The 18,621-nt window shown below is 40.7% G+C and overlaps 1 protein-coding gene across 2 annotated transcripts in view; it reads left to right on the top strand.

Annotated features, from left to right (window-relative positions):
* VPS13C (vacuolar protein sorting 13 homolog C) overlaps window positions 1–18,621 on the top strand; it is a 209,898-nt gene that overhangs the window by 102,864 nt on the left and 88,413 nt on the right. For both annotated transcript variants that reach the window (XM_054042704.1, XM_054042705.1), the window contains exons 41-49: window positions 1,092–1,208; window positions 1,801–1,904; window positions 4,255–4,422; window positions 5,881–6,185; window positions 7,449–7,593; window positions 9,379–9,535; window positions 13,933–14,063; window positions 17,505–17,674; window positions 18,251–18,486. In XM_054042704.1, the coding sequence (XP_053898679.1) occupies window positions 1,092–1,208; window positions 1,801–1,904; window positions 4,255–4,422; window positions 5,881–6,185; window positions 7,449–7,593; window positions 9,379–9,535; window positions 13,933–14,063; window positions 17,505–17,674; window positions 18,251–18,486 (1,533 nt within the window). The remainder of the gene's footprint in view (window positions 1–1,091; window positions 1,209–1,800; window positions 1,905–4,254; window positions 4,423–5,880; window positions 6,186–7,448; window positions 7,594–9,378; window positions 9,536–13,932; window positions 14,064–17,504; window positions 17,675–18,250; window positions 18,487–18,621) is intronic.

Here is an 18,621-nt window from a genome sequence, read left to right as displayed (position 1 = left end):
TAGGTAGATAAAGTAGTATCCTAATTGAATATTAACAATGGTTGTGAAAAACTAGGGTGATTCTAGTAAAAGATGACAAGGTTGCTGCCATAGTATGTATACCCCTTCATTGCATTTTTCAAACATTGTAGCAAGAACTTGTTGGTAGCTTTAACATCTCACGGAAGGAGACAGCATTATAAGTTGAAAAGGGCAGACTAACTTCCTGTAAAACTTATTGGAGCTGCAGAGGATGAGGCATCGTTGTCAGATGTCTTCACTGAACTATGACTCATCAAAACTCACTACACATTACAGTAGTGAAACATACCTGAAGTGTGGTGCTTCATAAGTGTATGTGCCACAACCTCCTCTTGCTGCCTAATATGACAATTCCATATGAATGCTTGCATTTTTTGAAATTTCACCATGTATTTACCAACTTCCAGACTATATGGAACCACAGTTTATAAGAGGAATCCTAAACCACATTTTCTATTTGTGTTATGTTCGTATCAGCAAGCACTAGTGAACAGTAAAGAGCGTTTTGTTAGAAGCTATTTAAGGATTGGCTAGTTTGGGTTTTTTTAGGGTTATTTTTAAGCCTGATAGGCTTGAGCTTGAAATTGGCTGATTGTCCTAATTGGTCTTGGTCTGTGGCATAGGAGCTGCTTTTCTTCCTACACCTGAAGGCTTCCCTTCCTGTCCAGGATAGACAGTGATTTCTCACCACATTGTGAAGTCTAGTTTTCTTTCCTGAATGTAAAGAATGAACTACAAACTGTGTTTGGAATTATACTATTCTCAGAGGAAGTGTCAAATATGGAAAATGTAACCATATTCTGTTTTGAAGTGATTGCTATGCCTGTATTTCATTTGGCTGCTGTTTTTGTCCCAGAACAATGATTAGTCTTCTACACAATGTAATCAAATTTTGCCATAGCTTTGATCAAATAGAGTTAAAATTTCCAAGGTGTTGCAATAGATAACTTTTGAACAGTGTGTATATATATATATATATATAAACCTTAATTACTACAAGATGATTTGCATCTGTTATATTACTGGGATGAATGTGCCCTCTTCTGACCATGGTTATTTCTGCTATATAGTATTTAGTGATGCAGCCCATGAAGATGTATATGACTTGAAACTTACTGCAAAGCTGAATGCATTCAACATTTTTGTCTGTGATCAGAAATGTAACATTGCAGATATTAAAATACAAGGTAAGTTATCAGTTAAGTATTTTGACTAGTAGAGTTTAAAGAGATGCATCATTGCTTTTCCCCCTAAGTTTTTAAAACGCTACTGTAGAAGTTGTACATTAATATTTCAGTAGCATTTATTTAAATTTTTAACAGGAGATGAAAGAGCAACTGAGCATTAATCTGAGATTTTTAATAGCCAAGATACATGTGTGATGGAGGAAAATGTATTTGGCAAAGTGCTTAGTTTTTAATGGGGTGAATTAAAAAAACTTGAGTTGTTAACTCACTAGAAATACTGTGGACTTGAAATTCTCTGAGAGTTAGGCACTCATCAGTGTTAGTAACTGGTACTCAACCCTGTATTTTCAGAGAAAGTTAGAAATGGTCTTGTCTCTTCATCACTAATCTAAGACTATGTGGTAGAGGGCATAAAGCAAATTGTTAGATCAGAAACTCCTAAGGTTGAACAGCTTGTACCATTTTTGCTAAAATTCAAGAAAGAATGTGTCTTTATTAATGTACTTATGTGAAGGTCCTATTGTATCAGAATCCCTTACTGTGTTTTATACCTGTTGTTACTATGAACTAAAATTGGATTTTTTTTCATCAGGAATGGATGCTTCTGTTTCTATGAAAACTAAAAAGATAAAGGTTTTTTCCAGACTTGAGGACATCATAATCACAAATGTTGATCCAAAGACCATTCATAAAAAGGTGACTTGTGCAATGAGACAAGATTATAGAAATTATGATTTTTAAAAAAATATACATTGACTAAACAGAGCACAATCAATTGCTTAATACATTGTCTTCCACATACATATCTCAATAAAAACGTGTTGCTTCAAAAATTGTCAAATTAAAAAACTAAGGAGTTAAAAACTACATATATACCAGGGAAATAAAATATTTTCTTTTGAATATTTCATTATTTGCTTAGGTTAGTGTTCTGATATCGCCTTTGGCAAAATGACTAAAATCTCCAGTAAGACAGAAATAGCTAAATGAGATAATAGAATTGAGTGGATTCACTCAAACTTGTGTATCTAGCTATGCTGTATTAAACATAGAATCATAGAAATGTAGGACTGAAAGGAACCTCGGTAGGTCATGTAGACCATCCTGACAGGTGTTTGTCTAACCTGTTCTTAAAACCTCCAGTGATAGAGATTCCATGCCCCTTCACCCCCATGTCATTTGTTTCAGTGCTTAACTACCCTTTCAGTTAGGAAACTTTACCTGATGTTTAAACTAAATCTCCCTTGCTGTAAATTAAGCCCATTAATACTTGTCCTATCCTCAGTGGCTAAGGAGAATAATGTATTTTCCTCTTTATAACAACCTTTTATGTACTTGAAGACTCTTTATCAAGTTGCTCCTCAAGGTCATGTTTTCTAGACCTTAGATCACTTTTGTTGCTCTCCTCTGTTTCTCCAGTTTGTCCACATCTTTCCTAACTGTGGTGCCAAGAACTGGACACAATGTTTCAGCTGATGCCTTATCAGCACTGAGTAGAGTGGAAGAATCCCTTCTCGTGTCTCAGAATATTTGCTTTTTTTTGTGACAGTATTTAATTGTTGACTCATATTTACTTTGTGATCCACTATAACCCCCATATAATTTTTTGCAGTTCTTCTTCCTAGGCAGTCATTTTTCATTTTGTATTTGTGCAGTTGATTATTCCTTCCTAAGCATAGTACTATGCATTTGTCCTTATTGAATTGCATCCTATTTAGTTCAGACCATTTCTTTAGTTTAAGATCATTTTCAATTGTAATTCTGTTCTGTCCCTCCTAGCTTGGTGTTGTCCTCAAACTCTGCCATTTTCCAAATATTTATGAAGATATTGAATAGAACCAAACTCAGGACAGATATTTACGGACCCCCCTTGATATGCCTTTCCAGCTTGACTATGAACCATTGATAGCTACTGTCCGCCAGTACTCAAAGATAATCACTAATGGCTCAGAGATCTCTTTAGCAAGATCTTTCTTAAGATGTACGTTGTCAGGCCCTGCTGACTTGAAGATATCGATTTGTCTAAGTAATTCCTAACTTGTTCATTTCCAGTTTGAGCCTCAGATCCTATCCCATTTACACTGATGTTGACCATATTAGTCATCTGATCACTGCTAATTTTTTTGGTGAAAACTGAAACACAAAAGGCATTTAACGCTGTGTTTCTGTTACTGTCTTTCCCTCCTCATAGAGTAATGGGCCTATCCTGTCCTCTGTCTTTCTCTTGTTTCTAATGTATTGGTCAAGTGTTTTCTTGTTACTGTTTGCCTCTCATTTTGTGTCTTGGCCTTTCTCATTTTGTCCCTACATGCTTGTGGTGGTTTTTTTATATTCATCCTTCATAATTTGAACTGGTTTCCACTTCTTGTATGACTTTTTTTCAATATTAGGTCATTAAAGATCTCCTGGTTAAGCCAGGGTAGTCTCTTATCATACTTCTCATCTTTCCTCAGCATTGGGATGGCTTGCGCTTGTGTCCTTAATAATGTCTCTTTAAAGAACTGCCAACTCTCCTGAACTCTGTTTTATCCCTTAGACTTATCCCTTTCCACGAGATTTTACCTACCAATTCTCTGAGTTGGCTAAAGTCTGCTTTGTTAAAGACCATTGTCTTAATTCTACTGTTTGCCTTCCTACCATTCCTTAGAATTATGAACTCATCATTTCATGATCACTTTCACCCAAAGTACCTTCCATCTTCAAATTCTCAACCAATTCATCCTATTTGTCAGAATCAAATCTAGAATAGCCTGTCCCTTGGTTGCTTTCTTCACCTTCTGCAATAAAAAGTTGTCTCCAGTGCATTCCAAAAACTTGTTGGATAATCTCTACCCTGCTGTATTATTTTCCCAATAGATGTCTGGATGATTGAAGTCCCCCATTACCACCAAGTCACATATATTGCTTGTTAATACACTCGTGGTTACATCCTATTTGTTTTAGACAACTTGTTTTACATTCTTGGTCTGTGACAGAATTAACAAAAGGTTACATCAGGATACTAAATACGTATATGTAATAAAATTGCTCAATTCAATTCTTCCAGGCTGTCTCCATAATGGGAGATGAAGTGTTTCGATTCGAAATGGTCCTTTATCCAAACGCTACTGAAGGAGAAGACTACACCGATATGTCCAAGGTGGATGGTAAAATGTGTCTAAAAGTGGGCTGCATTCAGATAGTTTATCTCCATAAATTCTTCATGTCACTTCTGGTAAGATGTTACTAGCATGTATAATTTGGTACATTTAGTTTCAGTTAATAGTTTCTATGCTGCCCAAAAATGCAAGGCAGAAACCTGTTTTATGCCATGTTGTTGTAGCTGTGGTGGTCCCAGGATATGAGAGAGACGAGCTGGGTGAGGTAATATATTTTATTGGACCAACTTTTCTCACCAGCAGAAGTTGGTCTAATAAAAGATTTTACCTCACTCACCTTGTCTCTCTGAAACATAAACATGTAAGACCAAGTTCCTTACCCTGAAGACATGATGATTAGAAGTTGCACCACTCAGCAAGAGGTTGATAAATACGAAGGGGAATGATGAAGAACAAGAGTGATACGGTGACTTAGTTTTGGCATGTACAAATAGTTGAATGTGAGTGTAAACCCTTCAGATGTAAAGTATCAGAGGGGTAGCCGTGTTAGTCTGAATTTGTAAAAAGCAACAGAGGGTCCTGTGGCACCTTTAAGACTAACAGAAGTATTGGGAGCATAAGCTTTCGTGGGTAAGAACCTCACTTCTTCAGTCTTGCATCTGAAGAAGTGAGGTTCTTACCCACGAAAGCTTATGCTCCCAATACTTCTGTTAGTCTGAAAGGTGCCACAGGACCCTCTGTTGCTGCCTTCAGATGTAGATATCTTATCAGCCAAAAGTACAACTAGACATAAATGTACATAGTGCATCCTGCTTTAGATGCACGTTCCAAGTAGGGTTGAATTCAACAATGAGTACCCTGCTTAGCTAGCAGATGATCGTGTAAGTGAGGCAGATAGACTTAAGAATTGTGAACTCCAACTTGATTATATTTTAGCAGGGACCAGGGCCAGTGAGAGCGCAAATGGATTAGGCAGGTGCCACAGCCAGCCCCCACTGACAACTTCTGCTTCAGCAGCCTATTGATTACCTTGAGCTTGTCACCTGGCAGCTCTGCCCCAGTCACCCACCCAGTATCCTGGCATGCTTCACAGGCACCCTCTGCCTAGGAATAAGGGAAGGGCTCAGGGGCTGGCAGTGCAGGGCAGAGGCAGGTGCTTGAGTCAGGCCTGGCCATTACCTATAATGATTCCAATCATGGCGTTGTCCAGGGAGAAACAGCAGCTCCGCTGAGCCCCAATCCCTGGGAGGGCCGTGGGGCCAATACTCCAGAGGCCTTGACACCCGTGGGTGGCAGGATGTGGCAGCTCATAGTGGGAATGGCTGCGAACCCTCCAGCTGCTTCCTCTCAGGGCTGGCCTCTTCTCATCTTCTGCCCAGCGGCTCCACCTTGCCCTCTGCCACTTCGTCAGCTGCCACTGCTGTCCGCGTTGCAGCGCCATCCCATGCCGCCCCCAGCTCCACCCATAACTGCGCCGGCGGACCACCCAGGACTGTGTCGCAGCCCACGGTTTGGGAACCCTAATGTAAAGTACTTATTTTTGTGCTACGCAAGATAATGCTGTTTTCCAACAGAACTTCCTGAACAATTTCCAAGCAGCAGAGGAAGCCCTGAGTGCAGCTACAGTCCAGGCTGCAGAAATGGCTGCTTCCAGCATGAAAGATTTTGCTAAGAAGAGTTTCCGCCTTTCAATGGATATCAACTTAAAAGCTCCGGTTGTAGTCATCCCTGAGTCTTCAGTCTCCCATAATGCTCTGGTAGCAGATCTTGGTTTGATCAGAGTTCAGAATGAATTTAAATTGGACTTCACAGATAAATCTTCAGTTCCTCCAGTCATTGATAACATGGATGTGCAACTAACTCATTTGAAGCTATCAAGGTATAAACTACTGTGTGTCCCTTGATACTGAATGTTTATAATTGGTGTTGGAAAACAGTTCAAGTGCCAACAGTGCTCTGCATAGAGTAAGAAGATAAAGCCTGTGCCTCAAAAAATGTAATACCTAAACAGGTTGTACGGATGTCATGGGAGAGGGGGAAGTTGTGCAATGGGAAAGCAAAGTGGTTGATTGAAGAGGCTCAATATGTTAATTGTTAAATCTGCTTTTAAAAAAAAAATTTTTTTTTTTTTAGTTCTATTTAACACAATGTTTTTAGAGGATAGGAGTAGGATTCCTAGGTTTCCTGGAATGACAAAACTGGTTGTTGTTGTTGTGTTTTTTTTTTTTTTTTTTTTTTTTTTTTTTTAAATACTTGTCTTGGGTTCTTTGGAATTGACACATGAACAGTACAAAGGGTCTTGTGGTTAATTTGTAAACTTATAATCAAGGCACTACCTTTCACTACCAGAATACAGATAAATATTCACACACAGGCTCATATCTTCTGTAGAATTTTATATATACTTTTATTTTGTGCATCATAAATATAAAATAAGTAGAAATAAATTAATACATTATTTCTGGGAAAACAGTCTTGTTCTGTAGAGTACTAGAGATGAATGTATTCCATATACTGGCCAGGAACATACGATTGTTGGCCTTGCCACAGTAGTTTTTTGCTGACAAGCTAATGTTTGCCTACAATTATTGCATAGTGGTACCTGTGATACTACACTAACCTATACTTTACATAGAAAAGAAGTGCACAACTGCAGAGATTGTGTGATATCTGTGGAAATCTTTACTTGCTAGTGGCAACCACTATATTCTTTTCTCATGAATGCATAAACTAAAACATGTGGTTTGAGCATTGGCATGCTAAACCCAGGGTTGTGAGTTCAATCCTTGAGGGGGCCATTTAGGGATCTGGGGCAAAAATCTGTCTGGGGATTGGTCTTGCTTTGAGCAGGGGGTTGGACTAGAGGACCTCCTGAGGTCCCTTCCAACCCTGATATTCTATGATTAAGATATGATTCCGAGTTGAGATTTGAATGCTCTTTATCGCTGTAGTCCAATAAAAAGGCTGAAGGGCAAAGCTCCAAGCTCTTGTTTTTGAGCATGGTTTCTGTACAGAAATCTAGGTTTTCACCTGCTCCATTCTCTTCTAATTTCCCAGCTACTCATGGAGAAGTAGGGGATGAACTGTATGTCATCAGAGATTCAATAGATGTTATTTTTAATCTTTTTCTATGTGTTTTCAGGAGTATTATACCCACCGCTTCTCAACCAGATGTTGAAATTTTACAGCCAGTAAATCTGGTTTTGTCTGTCCAGAGAAATTTAGCAGCAGCTTGGTATCACGATATTCCAGCAATTGGGATCAAAGGAGACCTAAAACCTATGCAGGTAACGCCACGGCAAACTAATTGTTGCATTTTAAGTAGTAAGAGATTTCTGTAATGATTAGGCAGATCTTGTAAATTTGTTTTGTAGCACTTTAGCAGGGGCGGCTCCAGGCACCAGCGCACCAAGCGCGTGCCTGGGGCGGCAAGCCGCAGGGGGTGGCCTGCCGGTTGCTGTGGGGGCGGCAGTCACAGAGCCTTCGGTGGCATGGCTGCGAGAGGTCTGCCGGTCCCGCGGCTTCGGGGGCAGGTACGCCGAATCTGCGGGACCAGTGGACCTCCCGCAGGCATGCCACCGAATCTGCATTACCAGCCGGAACTCCTGCAGGTGCTCCGCCAAAAGCCACCTGACTGCCGTGCTTGGGGCGGCAAAATACATAGAGCCGCCCCAGCACTTTAGGTTCTTGATGCTTACAGAATACTGTTTTATTTGGTACCACGGTGTTCCTTGGCTGTCTCTCAGTCATGTACAATTCCAGCCTGACAGTGATCTGATATGGTTGTAGTGGCAGGTGTTGTATGGCTTCGTTGTAGTCAGATGATTTGGGTGCATGATAAAATGAAGTCTATATTTGGGATCAGCTGATCCTGGCAGAGCTCAAATATCATAGTCTTGTGGATTAATAGCCAGCAGTATCCATCAGCATGAGTTTCCCTTTATTAAGCAGCAACTTAACACAAGCAGACCAAACCTGGCTGCTTTATCATAGAAAGAAAGAAAACTCCTTTGCTAGAATCCAGAAGCTAAGTTGCAGGCTCTGAAACTCAGCTTAGTTTGACTGCCCTGTATTGCACAGTTATTTGAGTGAATGTTAAGTCTTTATCAGTTTTTATTGTAAATAGAAATCATCAGATCTCAGCTTTATCCTCTCACTTTCTTTTCCCATCATTTTCACAGTGTAGCAAGAGTCCCACTTTAATGGCCTCAAGAGTCCCAAATTTTAGCCAGGAATCAGAGTAGGGGTTGCCCTAACCCCTGTACCAGTAAGGAGGAGGGAATTGATATATCAGGCCTTTTTGGCGAGGGCTACCACAGGAGTCGTCTTGTACTAGTATGATCCTTCTGGGATTGGAGAGTTCTGTCCTATGGCCAGAATCCATCAGTGGCATGGCACAAAGTGGGGTACATGGCACAAAAGGAGGCCCAATGTAGTTACTTAAATGTTGTAAGACCTAAATGCATTAACAGCATACATTTCTAGAGACTTTAAGAATTGTCCTGTAAAGGTGTATTGCTGTTTCTTGTAAATAGTATTAATAATTATATATTCTTAACATTCTATTTTGCATTATGATTCCTTAATGTTGAATTACTTATTTACTTGGTCATAAAAAGTGTTGGGTCCTAATTTAACACTTCCCAGACTTAATGTTGCCTGCTTTTCTTTTCATTGGCAAAGCATTTCTGTTCCATATGGAATTAACTCACTCTTTTATTAAATAATTATTACACTATTTGGGGCCAGCAAGCGTTTGAAAGTGATGAACTAGGTTCTTTTTGTTTAAATCGAAAAGAAGCAAATGGCATCTTGGAAAAAGGAAAAATATTCTTCATCTTAGAATTTTTAGACTTCTTCAGCCAAAATTGTTGTTTTTCAATCAAATTACAACCTTGTTCACAGAGGAAACATCCCTTAATTAGAATGTTGGTAGGAATTGCTGGAAAGAAAAGACCTTCACTAACATGGAATGAATTGGACTGAAGTGTCTAGGTTGGGTGATGTGGTGATGGTACTACTAATAAAGAGGCAAGTTCTCAATATGTGTTGATGTGTTTTACAATTTACAGATTGCTCTCAGTGAAGATGACCTAACTGTCCTCATGAAAATTTTGCTGGATAACCTTGGAGACGCTTCTTCTCAGTCAAGTGCTACAGAACAGACCCTTCAAGAAGCTCAAAAAACAAAAAAAGAAAAAGGTCAAAGTGATTCTTATCTCCATGAAGGTATAGCTTTAATCCAAAATTTGGCTCGAGTTCAGAAAAAGATGAGCTGTTTTTAGTTAATAATTGCATGTACTTTGCAAGTATAACATTGGTAAACTAATGAATTGTTCTAGCTGCTGACCTTTGCATACATGGAGCTCGTCTGGCATTGCAGTTAAATGCTGTGTATTTTTTCTTTCTTTTGCTTAGTTATTCATTAGAACCTAAATATTGATATTTGCTTTTGGCTTATTGAATTTACAGCTTAATGGATTATGGAGAAGTTACAGAATACAACAAAATCTGTAGCTAAGGGAAGAGTAGTGATACTACTATGAAGCTGAATAAAAACTGAAGAATATTTATTAAGATATTTACACTTATTGCTCTTGTAAAACAAGTTTCATTTGTCAGGTCAACATAATAAATTGCTTCCATAGATGTAGTTTCTTGAGGTAAAGTGACAACCCACGCAGACCCTAAATGATAAAACCAAATAGATTCAAAGACATACTTAAATGCGCGTGCTGTTGTATTTAGCTGGAATATATGGGCCCAAAGAGTCAAAGGTGTTAACAAGATCCTGTCACTGTCCACTTTGAAGAGTCTTAAACAAGGTTTAGAGCTTGGTATACAGAGATCTCAGCTTGCTCAATACTATTGCAAACACACCTTTAAAAATTCTTTTAACCTTTTATTATGGATACAGAAAAGAAGAAATTAGTTAAAACATTTGAAATCTAAAGTATTAAATAAGGATTTCATTTTAGCACCATCTGCTGCTCCCTTTTGTTGGAGAGAGTTTTTAGAAGGAAAAACCTCCTCCTTTGACAGTCAAGACAGTAATAGCTGTTCTTTTGGAGAAAAGAGAAGTTGATAGAGATGGGTTGGTGCTAGTGTTGCTGTTAAAATCTTATCCCATTTCTTAGAAGACAAAACAAGACAGACATGCACAACAGGGAAGAGAAAACAGGAGCAAAGATAGGAAATGCAGCTTCTGGCTCTGGTGTTGACTTTCACTTGCAGAGGGGACTGGTAAGGGAAGTGGATTGGGCAAACGTATTAATGGACCTAAAGGCAGATGATGCCTGGGATTATTTTAAGTTAAAGCTGCATGAGCTGTCGGAGGCCTATATCCCTAAAAAGGGAAAAAGGTTAGTAAGCAAGAGATTTAGACCGAGCTGGATGAGCGACCGTCTCAAAGGGGCGATTGGGGAAAAAACAGAAAGCGTACAAAGAGTGGAAGAGGGGAGGGATCAGTAAGGAAACTTACCTTAGTGAGGTCAGAGCATGTAGAGATAGAGTGAAAAAGGCCAAAAGCCATGTAGAGTTGGACCTTGAGAGGGGAATTAAAAGCAATAGTAAGAGGTTTTACAGCCATATAAATAGGAAGAAAGCAAAGAAAGAAGTGGGACCGCTGATGATTATAGCTGGAGAGGAGATTAAGGATAATCTAGGCATGGCACAATATCTTAACGAATATTTTGCATCGGTGTTTAATGAGGCCAATGAAGGGCTTAGGAATATTAGCAGCGTGACAGAGGGGGATACAGGAGGGGGGATTATCGTATCCGAGGTAGAAACCAAACTTGAACACCTTAATGGGACTCAGTCGGGCGGGCCGGATGGTCTTCATCCGAGAATATTGAAGGAATTGGCACGGGAAATAGCAGGCCCCTTAGCGATAATTTTTAATGAATCTGTAAACACAGGGGTGGTTCCGTTAGACTGGAGAATAGCTAATGTGGTTCCTATTTTCAAGAAAGGGAAAAAAAGTGACCCAGGTAACTACAGGACTGTTAGTTTAACATCTGTAGTGTGCAAGGTCCTGGAGAAAATTCTAAAGGAGAAAGTAGTTGGGGACCTTGAGGTCAATGGCAATTGCGACAAATTACAACATGGTTTTACGAAGGGCAGATCATGCCAAACCAATCTGATCTCCTTCTTCGAGAAAGTAACGGACTTATTGGATAAGGGAAATGCGGTGGACCTAATATACCTTGATTTCAGTAAAGCGTTTGACACTGTACCGCATGAGGAATTATTGGTTAAACTGGAAAAGATGGGGATCGATATGAAAATCCGGAGGTGGATAAGGAACTGGTTAATGGGGAGAATGCAGCGGGTCGTATTGAAGGGTGAACTGTCAGGTTGGAGGGAGGTCACCAGTGGAGTTCCTCAAGGTTCGGTTTTGGGACCCATTTTATTTAATCTATTTATTACTGACCTAGGAACCGATTGTAGGAGTGGGCTGATAAAGTTTGCGGATGACACAAAGCTGGGAGGTATTGCCAATTCAGAGGAGGATAGGGATGTTCTGCAGGAAGACTTGAATGACCTTGTGAATTGGAGTATCAGAAATAGGATGAAATTTAATAGTGAAAAGTGTAAGGTGATGCATTTAGGGATGACTAACAACAATTTTAGTTACAAGCTGGGGACGCATCGGTTAGGAGTAACGGAGGAGGAGAAAGACCTCGGGGTCCTTGTAGACCGCAGGATGACTATGAGTCGACAATGTGACGTGGCGGTGAAAAAAGCCAATGCGGTCTTGGGATGCATTAGGCGAGGTATATCTAGTAGGGATAAGGAGGTGCTGCTTCCATTTTATAAGGCGCTAGTGAGACCTCATTTGGAGTACTGTGTGCAGTTCTGGTCTCCCATGTTTAAAAAAGATGAACTCAAACTGGAACGGGTACAGAGAAGGGCCACTAGGATGATCAGAGGAATGGAAAACCTGTCGTATGAAAGGAGACTAGAGGAGCTCGGGTTGTTTAGCCTGACCAAACGAAGGCTGAGGGGGGATATGATTGCTCTCTTTAAATATATCAGAGGGATAAATACCAGGGAGGGAGAGGAATTATTCCAGCTCAGTACAAATGTGGACACGAGAACAAATGGATATAAACTGGCCGTGGGGAAGTTTAGGCTTGAAATTAGACGAAGGTTTCTGACCGTCAGAGGGGTGAAATATTGGAACAGCCTTCCGAGGGAAACGGTGGGGGCGAAGGACCTGTCTGGTTTTAAGATTAAGCTAGATAAGTTTATGGAGGGAATGGTTTAATGGAAAAACATGATTTTAGTCAAAGGAATACCGTGCCATGGCAGGTAAATAGTATAATGGCTATCGAGGCTCAGGCTGGAGAATCTTGCCTACATGCTCGGGGTTTTTACTGATCGCCATTTTGGGGTCGGGAAGGGTAGATTGGCAGTGGCCCTGGAGGTTTTTCGCCTTCCTCCGCAGCATAGGGCAGGGATCGCTAGCAGGAGGATTCTCTGCTAATTGAAGTCTCTAAGCCTCAGGTTTTGGGGACTTCAACAGCAGAGTCAAGGGGAAGGGTAGGGACGGCTTTGCGGCCTGCATCATGCAGGGGGTCAGACCAGATGATCATAATGGTCCCTTCTGACCTTAAAGTCTATGAGTCTATGAGAGAGTTGCTGTTGGAGAAACAGACACAGCTCATGGTCTTATCTACCACGTCCAGAAATGGAAAAAGTGTACCAGCATCAGGCTGTTTAGAGCATTGCTTTTAATTGCCTCTTCCTGGTCACAGGGTAACAGCAGTGTTGCAAAATATACAGTCTTGGCCAGCTTATAATTACGCAGTGGGGAAAAAGGAGTAGGATAGGCAGGGCCGGCTCCAGGGTTTTGGCCGCCCTAAGCAGCCAAAAAAAAAGTCACGATCTGCGGCAGCAGTTCGGCGGGAGGTCCTTCACTCTGAGCGGGAGTGAGGGACCATCCGCCGAATAGCTGGACACGCCGCCCCTCTCCGAAGTGGCCACCCCAAGCATGTGCTTGGTAAGCTGGTGCCTGGAACGGGCCCTGAGGATAGGAAAGAGAAGAAATAAAGTGGGGCAGGAAAAGGACACATGGCAGGCAAAGAGACAAATTATCTAATCCCACTAGATGTATGGGATTCAGCTGGAGCCAGTCGAGGTGGCAATGTCATATGGGTCTTTGGCCTCATCTGGTCTGGACATCTTTCATATTGGGATGACAAAGGCTCAGGGTCCCAGAAGATGGTGAGAGTGGCAACCACGATGGTTAACCAGATCCAGTAGCCAGTATCTTCCCCAAAATGATTTTTTTTTTTTTTTTTTTTTTAAAGGATCCCAGAAAGGAATGATGGGTGGAATAGCCCATCCTCTCATTTTGTCTACCAATTAGGCCTAGTTTCTAATGAACCTATTTTGGTTCATTGATTTTTCGGTCTCTCACTGTCTTGTTTATCAGGCATGATCTTAACACAGTCTTTGAATTGTATCAGGAGGTCTTTTTGTTGGGACTAATTCAGACTTAGCCTTCTGAGTTTGAAAGATACTATTAAGCTTTTTGGGACATATTCTAATAGACTTCTTGGTTTTTAAAAGCAAAATTAAGTTGTTGTGAGTGTATGAAATTTTCTTTCAATTTGCAGATCCTGGTCTCACTTCAGGGCAAACAGATATTTCTGCATCACAGCGTCCTGTGGAATATTATTCAACTCTTAAATTTGACTTCAACTTTGAGTCACTTTCAATAGTTCTTTACAGCAATGACCATAATCAGGTATGTGGTGAAATCTTCTAAAAGCTGGGGGGAAAATGTCAATTTTTTTTGTCAGTAAAATTCATGGTAGGAGAATAAAAACATTCTCTATTCTTGTTAACTTTGTATGAAACCTTTGCTGCAGTAGAACTTAAGATTTACATTCTGTTACTTATGATCCACTTGGGTAAAATTGTTACATACTTTTCCATCTTAATAGATACTACTAGGAATATGGTAAACCAGTTCACATGAAAAATTATATATGTGCATATTTGAAACATCATTCCAGTTCACACTGGGCATTAGGCTTTATTATGTAAAATGGAAACTGCATTATTGAGCTAAAAAGGGCAATTGATTAAAAAAATTGTGAAGTGTTGAGACAAATGAGATGCACAAGTGAGGCTAATCTTGGAAAATGTGAAGTGTTTGTAGGTGGCTATAAGGCAAATGCTAAATCGGCTCTTAGTGGCCCCTGGGGATGCCTTTGGCAACAACTGACACATGGGAATGTTTATTTAAAATTAAACAAAAACTTCTGCATGTATGTCTGTCTTAAACACTAGGCATAATGAAAAAATGTTGGTTTCAGGTTATGACCTTGTAATTATTGTGGTGTTTTTGGATTTGTAAACGCTGACAGACAGCATAATATGGTTAAATGCAGAGGCCCCAACTTAATTTAAAACTATAATCTAACTGGATTGACGGCCCCAAACTAACCTGCAAGGTTGTGCTGATGCAGATGTCAAAGAACACCAATAGCGTGGTTGGACTGTAAATACAATGGTAACTGTGGAGCAACCCTCCTTTTGCACCCTCAGGCATGCCCAAGAACTCTGACTGGAATCCAAAGTCCTAGCCTGCCCCCCTTCTTTACAGTAGAAGTCAGGGAGAGAGGCTGAGATGAACCACAAGCTGTGAGAGACATCAATGCGTGCCCACTCACCATGCACATTGTGCCCAGGACCAATACCTAAACAGGCCACTGGGTTACAGAAACCTCTGACTGACTCTTTCTACCCACCGATTTCACTGGAACCAGCCAACATTGGGACAGTTGTGATTTAAACCCTCAAAACCAGAACACCTAGATTCTGGCTGGGTGAAAGATGAAAAAACCCAGAGCAGTTTGCTAATTTGGTTATATGGGGATAAATCCCTTTCAGACCCCAAAACTGGCTATTAGCTTTAGCTCCCAGCATCATCACTAGAGATCCAGCAACTACCTTTCCACAGTGACAAGACCCACATGCACACGTGCTCTACCCCACCAGGCAGGAGCCAATTGCCCAGTTCCATCCCCACCACTTGATGCCAGCAGTAATGGGTTGGACAGGCCCAGGCCCCAGGGCTGGCTCTGGCTTTTTTGCTGCCCCAAGCAAAAAAGCCTCACGCTGCCCCTTGGCGGGAGCGCGGCAGGGGAGGGCGCCGAGCCCGGCCGCGGCCCAGCTCTCCCCGGCGGGCAGAGCGCTGGGGGGAGGGCGGCGAGCCCGGCCGGGGCCCCGCTCTCCCCGACCAGCCGGAGCGCTGTGGGGAGGGCGGCGAGCCCGCCACTGGCCCCGCTCTCCCCGACCGGCCGGAGCGCCGCGAGCCCGGCTGGGGCCCTGCTCTCCCCGACCGGCCGGAGCGCTGGGGGAGGGCGGCGAGCCCAGCCGCGGCCCTGCCCTTGACCCTCCAGGTGCCGCTCTAAGCTCTCTGCCTGGAGCTGGCCCTGCCAGGCCCAAGATGCAACATACGACCCCTCCCCCCACCCTGAGCATGAGGTGGAGAAGGGGTGGGAGAGAAAGTAAAGTAGAGGGGGGCAGTTGCTCCCAGCTGCGATTTTTGTCCTCTCCCCTGGTTAAACCCATACTCTGGCTAGTGAAATTAACTTTTGGTGTCACTGATGTGACAAAAATCGCATATGTTGTAGCTATATGATGTACCTGAATCACACTCTTGTTAATTATGCAGAATGAATTCCATTCTTCACTCGCTTGATATCTGAGCTTCCTCAAATTTACTGTGTAATATCCCAAATTTTCAGATACAATATAAATTTCTCCTCCCCCTCCATCACTGTTTGTGTGGAATTGAACTTAATAAACTACTAGCATAAAATCAGTTATATACAATGAATCATTCCAAAAGTATAGTTTACTCTTTCATGGATTAAAGTAGACTTTTCCTCACTCATTTTTAAATGAAAGAAACCATAATGCATCATTTGATTTCTGAAAGCTTGTAGTAGTACCTAAACCAGAAGCTTCTGAAACAGAAATAGCAGAATTAGAATTGCCAGAAAAAAACAGTTAAAAAACAAAACAAAAAGACCTACTCTCATTTATGCTTAATTTCCAATTCTGGTTGTTCCCAGCAGTGATCTAGTACCAATAAAATATCCTAAAGGCAACAATGATGCACATAATTATTACCACAATTCTTGAATCATAAATGTAGTTTGATAAAAGGTGCTAAGAAAAGTTGTTTGAGATTGGGATCAATTTAACTATTAAATGTTTAGTGGGCTCGGAATGGTACCATAATAATCAGGGCCTTGGCAAGCCTGAATTTGACATGGTTTGTCGTGGTAGCCGTAAGTACAGCCAAAATACCAGTTTTTGTTGCTTACAAGCTTCAGTTAATTGAGCATGATAGATCACACCAGGTTACTTTTTTCTTCTTTGCTGTCATCCTTCCCATGTATGCTTGGTGCAGTTTAGAGATGCCTCAGTTGCGTTCTTGCCCATTTGCCATAGGACAAATACAACAGATGAGAAATTCATAGTATAGGCTTCAGGAGGATCAGATGAATTGCTGTCAAAGTCTTTATTGTTCATACTTTTTAAAGTAGTTTAAGAAAATACTAAAAAACGCCCATAGTATATGAAGCAAATATTTATCCTACAAGAATGATATACACCTGGCTTTCTATACTTTATCAGGTGGGATATAGACTGGCTTTGTGACAAAGACAACTTCGGTTCTATTGGTCAGTTATCTCTCCTGGTAGTGGATATAGATCACCTTTGATATTGTTAATCATGAGATGGTGTTAATCCATCTAGGAACTACAGTACTGAATGAGGCTGCCGTTAAGTTGGTTTATTTTCTCCCCTCAGTAGTTGTGGGCAACTGCTTTTCTTGGCAAAGAGATCTTCTGTAGGATGTCTTTCAGTCACACCTGATAGTTTGTGTGCGCACATATGTGTGCACATGTACGCAGCTAAGGAATTTAGTCGAGGCTTATTTTCAATCTGCTGATGACACAAAACTGTCTCTGTAATTCATCTGACTCAGATGATGCAGTTCAGCACCTCAGCCTTGGTTGCTCTCATCCATGCTCTAATCTCATCTAAATTAAGTATAACTTCTCTCGTAACCAAATCATAAAGTACATTCAATCTCTAACATAAGCAGAAATACACTTATGTTTAATCTTCCATTCCCCATAATTGTTTCCCACTGTTTTTGTAGCAGTCCCTACTTTCACTGCATAGTGACAGTTTACGCCTTGGTGAACTCAGACTACATCTCATGGCATCATCAGGGAAGATGTTTTCAGATGGTTCAATGGATGTTAATATTAAACTCAAGACGTGTACCCTGGATGATCTCAGAGAAGGGATTCAGAAAGTAACAGCGAGGTTAGTTGAACGCGTCGCAAATGAAGAGCTGCAGTGAAAGTGTTATCCCTTGTAAATTACTTTTGGGAGGAATGTTGGTAGCTTTACTCAAATTTTATAAATAAACGTTAGGTATACTTTGTTGTATATATTTGCTGAGCCATGGAATAATAGTATGGACAACTGTCAAAATAGAGCTGCCAGACACGGAAAGAGAAGTAAATAGGAGGCCTGGATCTCTGGAACTTCATAAAGCTTGGAATTGCTGGCTCAAGTTGAACTCCGTTTAGTTAGGTTGTTTTGTGTACTTACAAACTTGATTCACATTCCCTGTCACACTATATCAGTTTTTGAAATGTTGTAATAAAATACGCTAGACTACGTTTGTATGACTGTAAAACAGAATTCATACTTGTCCCTAGTTTCTTTGCTTATTGAACACAAAAGGAATTCATTACTTTTGAGCTGGGATATATTGAAATAAGTGACTTTGAGGAGAAAGAATGCATTCCATTACCACTCCCCTTCTCTATCCAAATTCTTCTAATGCTATAAAAGTTCATTAAAATAATGCTTTTTACATTTATTGTTTTTCAGAATGATTGACAAAAAATGCGGCAAGACTGATAATTATATGATTGATATAAACTACAAGCAAGATACAAATGGGATTAAAATAGTTGCTATCCTTGATAAACTATATGTGTGCGCCAGTGTGGAGTTCCTGCTAACAGTGGCAGACTTCTTTATTAAATCTATGCCAACAGCTTCAACTGAAAGGTCTACTCAGGTTCAGTTAAAGCATGTCCCTGGAAAGCCCAAACATGAAAAAGGTTTGTAAAAATGTATCTGGCTTTTTAAGGAATCTCTGGGGGAAAGGAAACATCCAGAATCACATAACTTGCTGATATTTTTTGAAGTTGTGTGGAACAGTATATCAAAGGGCAGTGTTAAGTCCCCAAAATGAA

This window comes from Malaclemys terrapin, chromosome 10 (genome assembly GCF_027887155.1).
Source record: "Malaclemys terrapin pileata isolate rMalTer1 chromosome 10, rMalTer1.hap1, whole genome shotgun sequence".
In the NCBI taxonomy this organism is placed as follows: Eukaryota; Metazoa; Chordata; order Testudines; family Emydidae; genus Malaclemys; species Malaclemys terrapin.
The sequence above is the reverse complement of the archived record's forward strand: the minus strand, read 5'-3'. Positions and strand labels throughout refer to the sequence as shown.